The following is a 12565-nucleotide window of genomic DNA, read 5'->3' as shown; positions in this document are numbered from 1 at the left end:
CCCTTTATAACCAACCTGCTAGTCTACATAGCTGTTCACAACCCTTTATAACTAACCTGCTAGTCTACATAGCTGTTCACAACCCTTTATAACCAACCTGCTAGTCTACATAGCTGTTCACAAACCTTTAAAACTAGTCTACATAGCTGTTCACAACCCTTTATAACCAACCTGCGAGTCTACATAGCTGTTCACAACCCTTTATAACCAACCCGCTAGTCTACATAGCTGTTCACAACCCTTTATAACCAACCTGCTAGTCAACATAGCTGTTCACAACCCTTTATAACCAACCTGCTAGTCTACATAGCTGTTCACAACCCTTTATAACTAGTCTACATATCGGTTTACAACCCTTTATAACCAACCTGCTAGTCTACATAGCTGTTCACAACCCTTTATAACCAACCTGCTAGTCTACATAGCTGTTCACAACCCTTTATAACTAACCTGCTAGTCTACATAGCTGTTCACAACCCTTTATAACTAGTCTACATATCTGTTTACAACCCTTTATAACTAACCTGCTAGTCTACATAGCTGTTCACAACCCTTTATAACCAACCTGCTAGTCTACATAGCTGTTCACAACCCTTTATAACTAACCTGCTAGTCTACATAGCGGTTCACAACCCTTTATAACTAGTCTACATATCTGTTTACAACCCTTTATAACCAACCTGCTAGTCTACATAACTGTTCACAACCATTTATAACTAACCTGCTAGTCTACATAGCTGTTCACAACCCTTTATAACTAGTCTACATAGCTGTTCACAACCCTTTATAACCAACCTGCTAGTCTACATAGCTGTTCACAACCCTTTATAACTAACCTGCTAGTCTACATAGCTGTTCACAACCCTTTATAACTAGTCTACATATCTGTTTACAACCCTTTATAACTAACCTGCTAGTCTACATAGCTGTTCACAACCCTTTATAACCAACCTGCTAGTCTACATAGCTGTTCACAACCCTTTATAACTAACCTGCTAGTCTACATAGCGGTTCACAACCCTTTATAACTAGTCTACATATCTGTTTACAACCCTTTATAACCAACCTGCTAGTCTACATAACTGTTCACAACCCTTTATAACTAACCTGCTAGTCTACATAGCTGTTCACAACCCTTTATAACTAGTCTACATAGCTGTTCACAACCCTTTATAACCAACCTTCTAGTCTACATAGCTGTTCACAACCCTTTATAACCAACCTGCTAGTCTACATAGCTGTTCACAACCCTTTATAACCAACCTGCTAGTCTACATAGCTGTTCACAGCCCTTTATAACTAACCAGCTAGTCTACATAGCTGTTCACGACCCTTTATAACTTGTCTACATATCTGTTTACAACCCTTTATAACCAACCTGCTAGTCTACATAGCTGTTCACAACCCTTTATAACCAACCTGCTAGTCTACATAGCTGTTCACAACCCTTTATAACTAACCTGCTAGTCTACATAGCTGTTCACAACCCTTTATAACCAACCTGCTAGTCTACATAGCTGTTCACAACCCTTTATAACCAACCTGCTAGTCTACATAACTGTTCACAGCCCTTTATAACTAACCTGCTAGTCTACATAGCTGTTCACAACCCTTTATAACTAGTCTACATAGCTGTTCACCACCCTTTATAACCAACCTGCTAGTCTACATAGCTGTTCACAACCCTTTATAACCAACCTGCTAACCAGTGCTTTAAACAGAAGTGCATTAGAAACTCTGAGATGGGGAAAAGAAAGCCTTACTGATGGCCGGTTATGTCCACCTATCAACACACTGATACAGTTCATCACCCGCCCTGATACCTGTTCCTGTCCTGTGATTGGTTACAGGAGAACACGACCAGTGACATCCTGTCCAACCTGACTCCAGGTGCCCAGTACAGAGTGGTGGTGTACCATACTAACGGTCCTCTCATCAGTCCTCCTTCCGAACCTGTTATTATAGACATCGGTGAGTCCCTCAGACACTATACTACCTGGGCTGGTGTCTATAACCTGTTATTATAGACATGGTGAGTCCCTCAGACACTATACTACCTGGGCTGGTGTCTATAACCTGTTATTATAGACATGGTGAGTCCCTCAGACACTATACTACCTGGGCTGGTGTCTATAACCTGTTATTATAGACATGGTGAGTCCCTCAGACACTATACTACCTGGGCTGGTGTCTATAACCTGTTATTATAGACATGGTGAGTCCCTCAGACACTATACTACCTGGGCTGGTGTCTCTAACCTGTTATTATAGACATGGTGAGTCCCTCAGACACTATACTACCTGGGCTGGTGTCTATAACCTGTTATTATAGACATGGTGAGTCCCTCAGACACTATACTACCTGGGCTGGTGTCTATAACCTGTTATTATAGACATGGTGAGTCCCTCAGACACTATACTACCTGGGCTGGTGTCTATAACCTGTTATTATAGACATGGTGAGTCCCTCAGACACTATACTACCTGGACTGGTGTCTATAACCTGTTATTATAGACATGGTGAGTCCCTCAGACACTATACTACCTGGGCTGGTGTCTCTAACCTGTTATTATAGACATGGTGAGTCCCTCAGACACTATACTACCTGGGCTGGTGTCTATAACCTGTTATTATAGACATGGTGAGTCCCTCAGACACTATACTACCTGGGCTGGTGTCTCTAACCTGTTATTATAGACATGGTGAGTCCCTCAGACACTATACTACCTGGGCTGGTGTCTATAACCTGTTATTATAGACATGGTGAGTCCCTCAGACACTATACTACCTGGGCTGGTGTCTATAACCTGTTATTATAGACATGGTGAGTCCCTCAGACACTATACTACCTGGGCTGGTGTCTATAACCTATTATTATAGACATGGTGAGTCCCTCAGACACTATACTACCTGGGCTGGTGTCTAACCTGTTATTATAGACATGGTGAGTCCCTCAGACACTATACTACCTGGGCTGGTATCTAACCTGTTATTATAGACATGATGAGTCCCTCAGACACTATACTACCTGGGCTGGTGTCTATAACCTGTTATTATAGACATGGTGAGTCCCTCAGACACTATACTACCTGGGCTGGTGTCTATAACCTGTTATTATAGACATGGTGAGTATAGGTCTATAGCTCTACTGTTGACCAGGGCCCATAGAGGTAGTGCTCTACTGTTGACCAGGGCCCATAGAGGTAGTGCTCTACTGTTGACCAGGGCCCATAGAGGTAGTGCTCTACTGTTGACCAGGGTCCATAGAGGTAGTGCTCTACTGTTGACCAGGGCCCGTAGGGGTAGTGCTCTACAGTTGACCAGGGCCCGTAGGGGTAGTGCTCTACTGTTGACCAGGGCCCATAGAGGTAGTGCTCTACTGTTGACCAGGGCCCATAGAGGTAGTGCTCTACTGTTGACCAGGGCCCGTAGGGGTAGTGCTCTACTGTTGACCAGGGCCCATAGATGTAGTGCTCTACTGTTGACCAGGGCCCATAGAGGTAGTGCTCTACTGTTGACCAGGGCCCATAGAGGTAGTGCTCTACTGTTGACCAGGGCCCATAGAGGTAGTGCTCTACTGTTGACCAGGGCCCATAGAGGTAGTGCTCTACTGTTGACCAGGGCCCATAGATGTAGTGCTCTACGGTTTACCAGGGCCCATAGAGGTAGTGCTCTACTGTTGACCAGGGCCCATAGAGGTAGTGCTCTACTGTTGACCAGGGCCCGTAGAGGTAGTGCTCTACTGTTGACCAGGGCCCATAGAGGTAGTTCTCTACTGTTGACCAGGGCCCATAGAGGTAGTGCTCTACTGTTGACCAGGGCCCGTAGGGGTAGTGCTCTACTGTTGACCAGGGCCCATAGAGGTAGTGCTCTACTGTTGACCAGGACCCATAGAGGTAGTGCTCTACTGTTGACCAGGGCCCGTAGAGGTAGTGCTCTACTGTTGACCAGGGCCCATAGGGGTAGTGCTCTATGGTTTACCAGGGCCCATAGAGGTAGTGCTCTACTGTTGACCAGGGCCCGTAGAGGTAGTGCTCTACTGTTGACCAGGGCCCATAGAGGTGGTGCTCTACTGTTGACCAGGGCCCGTAGAGGTAGTGCTCTACTGTTGACCAGGGCCCATAGAGGTAGTGCTCTACTGTTGACCAGGGCCCATAGAGGTAGTGCTCTACTTGACCAGGGCCCATAGATGTAGTGCTCTACTGTTGACCAGGGCCCATAGAGGTAGTGCTCTACTGTTGACCAGGGCCCATAGAGGTAGTGCTCTACTGTTGACCAGGTCCCATAGAGGTAGTGCTCTACTGTTGACCAGGGCCCGTAGGGGTAGTGCTCTACTGTTGACCAGGGCCCATAGATGTAGTGCTCTACTGTTGACCAGGGCCCATAGAGGTAGTGCTCTACTGTTGACCAGGGCCCATAGAGGTAGTGCTCTACTGTTGACCAGGGCCCATAGAGGTAGTGCTCTACTGTTGACCAGGGCCCATAGAGGTAGTGCTCTACTGTTGACCAGGGCCCATAGAGGTAGTGCTCTACGGTTTACCAGGGCCCATAGAGGTAGTGCTCTACTGTTGACCAGGGCCCATAGAGGTAGTGCTCTACTGTTGACCAGGGCCCGTAGAGGTAGTGCTCTACTGTTGACCAGGGCCCATAGAGGTAGTTCTCTACTGTTGACCAGGGCCCATAGAGGTAGTGCTCTACTGTTGACCAGGGCCCGTAGGGGTAGTGCTCTACTGTTGACCAGGGCCCATAGAGGTAGTGCTCTACTGTTGACCAGGACCCATAGAGGTAGTGCTCTACTGTTGACCAGGGCCCGTAGAGGTAGTGCTCTACTGTTGACCAGGGCCCATAGGGGTAGTGCTCTATGGTTTACCAGGGCCCATAGAGGTAGTGCTCTACTGTTGACCAGGGCCCGTAGAGGTAGTGCTCTACTGTTGACCAGGGCCCATAGAGGTCGTGCTCTACTGTTGACCAGGGCCCATAGAGGTAGTGCTCTACTGTTGACCAGGGCCCGTAGAGGTAGTGCTCTACTGTTGACCAGGGCCCATAGAGGTAGTGCTCTACTTGACCAGGGCCCATAGATGTAGTGCTCTACTGTTGACCAGGGCCCATAGAGGTAGTGCTCTACTGTTGACCAGGGCCCATAGAGGTAGTGCTCTACTGTTGACCAGGGCCCATAGAGGTAGTGCTCTACTGTTGACCAGGGCCCATAGAGGTAGTGCTCTACTGTTGACCAGGGCCCATAGAGGTAGTGCTCTACTGTTGACCAGGGCCCATAGAGGTAGTGCTCTACTGTTGACCAGGGCCCATAGAGGTAGTGCTCTACTGTTGACCAGGGCCCATAGAGGTAGTGCTCTAATGTTGACCAGGGCCCATAGAGGTAGTGCTCTACTGTTGACCAGGGCCCATAGGGAATAGTGTAATATTTATTAATCAAATCATGGATTGGCTGAATCAGCTTCTAGTCCCTCCCCTCTGCTTTGGTTTTGGATTTAATCAGCTGTCTGTAGCCTGATGTTGGTTCTGATTGGCTGCCTGGTTTGTCTGTCTGTCCCCAGAGCCAACGGGAGTGCGGGAGCTGGTGGTGTATTCTCTGAGCCCGACTGCAGTCATCCTGTCGTGGCAGAGACCGTACCACGTGGCGTTCAGGAAGTACGTCCTGCAGACATTCTTCTTCAACCCTGTCACGCTGGCCTCCGAGTGGACCACGTACTACGAGATCGCTGCTACCGCCTCAGTCATCGCATCCGTGGTAACTAGCCCCGCTCCAACCCTGACCCAGCCAATCACCTGCTGCCTGACGCAGGGCCCTAGCATATCACCTACCTGCTTGTAGCAGGGTTGTAGCCAGGCTGTATTTTGGTGGTACTTTATGTTAGATGACGTGTGTCACTAGGCTTACCCCTCCTCTAGCTCTCTCTTTCTCTCTCCCTCCCTACTCCGGAGAGACACAGATCTGTTGCTGGTCTGGTACTGTGGTTGTCCCCTGTTTTAACAGATCTCTCCTCTCTCTCCCTCCCTACTCCAGAGAGACACAGATCTGTTGGTGGTCTGGTACTGTGGTTGTCCCCTGTTTTAACAGATCTCTCCCTCCCTACTCCAGAGAGACACAGATCTGTTGCTGGTCTGGTACTGTGGTTGTCCCCTGTTTTAGCAGATCTCTCCCTCCCTACTCCAGAGAGACACAGATCTGTTGCTGGTCTGGTACTGTGGTTATCCCCTGTTTTAACAGATCTCTCCCTCCCTACTCCAGAGAGACACAGATCTGTTGCTGGTCTGGTACTGTGGTTTTCCCCTGTTTTAACAGATCTCTCCCTCCCTACTCCAGAGAGACACAGATCTGTTGCTGGTCTGGTACTGTGGTTGTCCCCTGTTTTAACAGATCTCTCCATCCCTACTCCAGAGAGACACAGATCTGTTGCTGGTCTGGTACTGTGGTTGTCCCCTGTTTTAACAGATCTCTCCCTCCCTACTCCAGAGAGACACAGATCTGTTGCTGGTCTGGTACTGTGGTTGTCCCCTGTTTTAACAGATCTCTCCCTCCCTACTCCAGAGAGACACAGATCTGTTGCTGGTCTGGTACTGTGGTTGTCCCCTGTTTTAACAGATCTTTCCCTCCCTACTCCAGAGAGACACAGATCTGTTGCTGGTCTGGTACTGTGGTTGTCCCCTGTTTTAGCAGACAAGTCGTGCTATTTTATTTTAGATCACATGACCCACTAGGCTCTGAGCATTGCTAACCTAACGTAGCAGGTGTAAAAGAAACGCCTGAGAGGGATGCCTCACGTCCTGATCATGACGAGAAAACAATAACTGTCGGGGGAGGTTCTCTTCTGCATTTGTCAACCAATCCAGTAAGTGTGGAGGAGGAGTTAAGATGCAGTGTCTGGAAACCACTTCAGAGAGTACACTAGCATGTGTCCTAGCTAGCTGTGGTCTTGTTAGTATAAACCACTTCAGAGAGTACACTAGCATGTGTCCTAGCTAGCTGTGGTCTTGTTAGTATAAACCACTTCAGAGAGTACACTAGCATGTGTCCTAGCTAGCTGTGGTCTTGTTAGTATAAACCACTTCAGAGAGTACACTAGCATGTGTCCTAGCTAGCTGTGGTCTTGTTAGTATAAACCACTTCAGAGAGTACACTAGCATGTGTCCTAGCTAGCTGTGGTCTTGTTAGTATAAACCACTTCAGAGAGTACACTAGCATGTGTCCTAGCTAGCTGTGGTATTGTTAGTATAAACCACTTCAGAGAGTACACTAGCATGTGTCCTAGCTAGCTGTGGTCTTGTTAGTATAAACCACTTCAGAGAGTACACTAGCATGTGTCCTAGCTAGCTGTGGTCTTGTTAGTATAAACCACTTCAGAGAGTACACTAGCATGTGTCCTAGCTAGCTGTGGTATTGTTAGTATAAACCACTTCAGAGAGTACACTAGCATGTGTCCTAGCTAGCTGTGGTCTTGTTAGTATAAACTACTTCAGAGAGTACATTAGCATGTGTCCTAGCTAGCTGTGGTCTTGTTAGTATAAACTACTTCAGAGAGTACACTGCATGTGTCCTGGCTAGCTGCTAGCCAGATGTTAGCTAGTGTTATCTAGTGATAATGGAATATCCTACAAAGTTGACACCAAATAAAGTGGTATGTGGACTTTGTGGCGAGAACTTCCTGTGGAAGAAAGACAGGCAGCATCTGTAGTCATCCGCTGTTTGTTTCACAGGGGACTGGAAACAGCGAATGGCTCACGTCCAAACGTGGAAGTCACGTCACAGGCTCCCCCTTTTCCGCTGAAATCCGTATGTTTTCCTGTTCCTTCTGACCCTGCTGAGGGTAGAGCATCACTAACCCCCCTCTCTCCACCTCTCCCCCTCTCCCTCGCTCCTCCTCTCCCTCTCTCCTCCTCTCCTCCTCTCCTCTCCCTCTCTCCTCCTATCCCTCTTTCCTCCACTACTCCTCTCCTCTCCCTCTCTTCTCCTCTCCCTCTCCCTCTCTCCTCCCTCCTCTCTCTCTCCTCCTCTCCCTCTCTCCTCCACTCCTCATCTCCCTCTCTTCTCCTCTCCCCCTCTTCTCTTCTCCTCTCCCTCTCCCCCCTCCTCTCCCTCTTCTCCTCCTCTCCCCTCCCTTCCCTCTCTCCCTCTCTCCCTCTCTCCTCTCCCTTTCTCCTACTCTCTCCTCTTCCTCTACCTCTCTTCTCCTCTCCCTCTCCCTCTCTCCTCTCCCTCTCTCTCTCTCCCTCTCTCTCTCTCCCTCTATCCTCCTCTCCCTCTCTCCTCCTCTCTCTCTCTCTTCTTCTTCATCTACCTCTCTCCTCCTCTCCCTCTCTCCTCCTCTCTCCTCCTCTCCCTCTCTCCTCCTCTCTCCTCCTCTCTCTCTCTACTCCTCTCCCTCTCCCTCTCTCTCTCTCCCTCTATCCTCCTCTCCGTCTCTCCCTCTCTCCTCTCCTCCTCTCCCTCTCCCTCTCTCTCTCTCCCTCTATCCTCCTCTCCCTCTCTCCTCCTCTCTCTCTCCTCCTCTTCATCTACCTCTCTCCTCCTCTCCCTCTCTCCTCCTCTACATCTCTCCTCCTCTCTCCTCCTCTATCTCTCTCCTCCTCTCCTCCTCTCCCTCTCCCCTCCTCTTCCTCTACCTCTCTCCTCCTCTCTCCTCCTCTCCCTCTCTCCTCCTCCACATCTCTCCTCCTCTCTCTCTCTCCTCCTCTCTCTCTCTCCTCCTCTCTCCTCCTCTCTCCTCCTCTCCCTCTCTCCTCCTCCACATCTCTCCTCCTCTCTCTCTCTCCTCCTCTCTCTCTCTCCTCCTCTTCATCTACCTCTCTCCTCTCCCTCTCTCCTCCTCTCTCTCTCTCCTCCTCTACATCTCTCCTCCTCTCTCTCTCTCCTCCTCTCCGTCTCTCCCTCTCTCCTCCTCTTCCTCTACCTCTCTCCTTCTATCCCTCTCTCCTCCTCTACCTCTCTCCTCCTCTCCCTCTCTCCTCCTCTCCCTCCTCCAGAGAGTGACAGATCTGTTGCCGGCCTGGTACTACAACTTCCGTGTCACTATGGTGACGTGGGGCGATCCCCCTCTCAGCTGCTGTGACAGCTCTACTGTTAGCTTTGTTACAGGTACCACACCACACACACACACACTACACACACACCCCATGGCACCACACACACACCCCATGGCAACACACACACACCCCATGGCACCACACACACACACACCCCATGGCACCACACACACACCCCATGGCAACACACACACACACCCCTGATACCACACACACACCCCATGGCACCACACACACACCACATGGCAACACACACACACACCCCATGGCAACACACACACACACCCCATGGCAACACACACACACACACACCCCATGGCAACACACACACACACACACCATGGCAGCACACACACACACACCCCATGGCAACACATATACACACCCCATGGCAACACACACACACCCCATGGCACCACACACACCCCATGGCAACACACACACCCCATGGCAACACACACCCCATGGCAACACACACACCCCATGGCAACACACACACCCCATGGCAACACACACACCCCATGGCAACACACATAGCACCACATAGCACCACACACACCACACACACCACACACACACCCCATGGCACCACACACACCCCATGGCAACACACACACCCCATGGCAACACACACACCCCATGGCAACACACACACCCCATGGCAACACACACACCCCATGGCAACACACATAGCACCACATAGCACCACACACACCACACACACCACACACACACCCCATGGCACCACACACACCCCATGGCACCACACACACCACACACACACCCCATGGCACCACACACACACCCCATGGCACAACACACACCACATAGCACCACACACCACATAGCACCACACACCACATAGCACCACACACACCACACACACACCCCATGGCACCACATCCTCATGTCCTCCTGCTCTGCTCCAGCTCCTGAGGCCCCCCACATCTCGTCAGTAGACTACAGCCATGGGACTCTGTACGTGCGTTGGACCTACGGTGAGCTCTTCATAGACATGTCCCACAGCAGGATGCTGCACTGGCAGGTCACAGCTCACGGCAAGAAGGGATCCAAGAGGACGTACTCCACTGATGTGAGTCACTGACACCTCCAGACCTCCTCACCTCCACACCTCCAGACCTCCCCAACTCCACACCTCCAGACCTCCACACCTCCACACCTTCTCACCTCCACACCTCCAGACCTCCCCAACTCCACACCTCCAGACCTACACACCTCCACACCTCCAGACCTATAGACCTCCAGACCTCCACACCTCCACACCTCCAGACCTCCCCAACTCCACACCTCCAGACCTCCACACCTCCACACCTTCTCACCTCCACACCTCCAGACCTCCCCAACTTCACACCTCCAGACCTCCACACCTACACACCTCCACACCTCCAGACCTCCTGACCTCCACACCTCCTGACCTCCACACCTCCAGACCTCCAGACCTCCACACCTCCTGACCTCCACACCTCCACACCTCCAGACCTCCACACCTCCTGACCTCCACACCTCCAGACCTATAGACCTCCACACATCCAGACCTCCTGACCTCCACACCTCCACACCTCCAGACCTCCTGACCTCCACACCTCCACACCTCCAGACCTCCACACATCCAGACCTCCACACCTCCAGACCTCCAGACCTCCACACCTCCAGACCTCCACACCTCCACAACTCCAGACCTACACACCTTCAGACCTCCACACCTCCACACCTCCTCACCTCCAGACCTCCACACCTCCAGACCTCCACACCTCCTGACCTCCACACCTCCAGACCTACACACCTCCTGACCTCCACACCTCCACACCTCCACACCTCCACACCTCCAGACCTCCACACCTCCAGACCTCCACACCTCCACACCTCCAGACCTATAGACCTCCACACCTCCAGACCTCCACACCTCCAGACCTCCACACCTATAGACCTCCACACATCCAGACCTCCACACCTCCAGACCTCCAGACCTCCACACCTCCAGACCTCCACACCTCCACAACTCCAGACCTACACACCTTCAGACCTCCACACCTCCACACCTCCTCACCTCCAGACCTCCACACCTCCAGACCTCCACACCTCCTGACCTCCACACCTCCAGACCTACACACCTCCTGACCTCCACACCTCCACACCTCCACACCTCCACACCTCCAGACCTCCACACCTCCAGACCTCCACACCTCCACACCTCCAGACCTATAGACCTCCACACCTCCAGACCTCCACACCTCCAGACCTCCACACCTCCTGACCTCCACACCTCCAGACCTCCACACCTCCTCACCTCCTGACCTCCACACCTCCAGACCTCCACACCTCCTGACCTCCACACCTCCAGACCTCCACACCTCCAGACCTCCACACCTCCTGACCTCCACACCTCCAGACCTCCACACCTCCTCACCTCCTGACCTCCACACCTCCAGACCTCCACACCTCCTGACCTCCACACCTCCTCACCTCCAGACCTCCACACCTCCTGACCTCCACACCTCCAGACCTCCACAACTCCAGACCTCCACACCTCCAGACCTCCACACCTCCAGACCTCCTGACCTCCACACCTCCACACCTCCACACCTCCACACCTCCAGACCTCCACACCTCCAGACCTCCACACCTCCACACCTCCAGACCTATAGACCTCCACACCTCCAGACCTCCACACCTCCAGACCTCCACACCTCCTGACCTCCACACCTCCAGACCTCCACACCTCCTCACCTCCTGACCTCCACACCTCCAGACCTCCACACCTCCTGACCTCCACACCTCCAGACCTCCACACCTCCAGACCTCCACACCTCCTGACCTCCACACCTCCAGACCTCCACACCTCCTGACCTCCACACCTCCAGACCTCCACACCTCCTGACCTCCACACCTCCTCACCTCCAGACCTCCACACCTCCTGACCTCCACACCTCCAGACCTCCACACCTCCAGACCTCCACACCTCCAGACCTCCACACCTCCAGACCTCCTGACCTCCACACCTCCAGACCTATAGACCTCCAGACCTCCACACCTCCAGACCTATAGACCTCCAGACCTCCAGACCTCCACATCTCCAGACCTCCACACCTCCACACCTCCACACCTCCACACCTCCACACCTCCACACCTCCTGACCTCCACACCTCCAGACCTCCTCACCTCCACACCTCCAGACCTCCACACCTCCACACCTCCTCACCTCCACACCTCCTCACCTCCACACCTCCACACCTCCACACCTCCAGACCTCCTGACCTCCACACCTCCAGACCTATAGACCTCCAGACCTCCACACCTCCAGACCTATAGACCTCCAGACCTCCAGACCTCCACATCTCCAGACCTCCACACCTCCACACCTCCACACCTCCACACCTCCACACCTCCAAACCTCCCGACCTCCACACCTCCAGACCTCCTCACCTCCACACCTCCAGACCTCCACACCTCCACACCTCCTCACCTCCACACCTCCTCACCTCCACACCTCCACACCTCCAC

General features: G+C 52.0%; 1 protein-coding gene across 2 annotated transcripts in view; it reads left to right on the top strand.

Moving 5' to 3' along the window:
* The window catches only part of LOC139533498 (receptor-type tyrosine-protein phosphatase O-like), a 127877-nt gene that overhangs the window by 55631 nt on the left and 59681 nt on the right, over nucleotides 1–12565 (top strand). For both annotated transcript variants that reach the window (XM_071331574.1, XM_071331575.1), the window contains 4 exons: nucleotides 1851–1971; nucleotides 5557–5750; nucleotides 8984–9095; nucleotides 9973–10136. In XM_071331574.1, coding sequence (XP_071187675.1) covers nucleotides 1851–1971; nucleotides 5557–5750; nucleotides 8984–9095; nucleotides 9973–10136 — 591 coding nt within the window. The remainder of the gene's footprint in view (nucleotides 1–1850; nucleotides 1972–5556; nucleotides 5751–8983; nucleotides 9096–9972; nucleotides 10137–12565) is intronic.

This window comes from Salvelinus alpinus, chromosome 11, assembly GCF_045679555.1.
Source record: "Salvelinus alpinus chromosome 11, SLU_Salpinus.1, whole genome shotgun sequence".
Classification (NCBI taxonomy): Eukaryota; Metazoa; Chordata; class Actinopteri; order Salmoniformes; family Salmonidae; genus Salvelinus; species Salvelinus alpinus.
The sequence above is the reverse complement of the archived record's forward strand: the minus strand, read 5'-3'. Positions and strand labels throughout refer to the sequence as shown.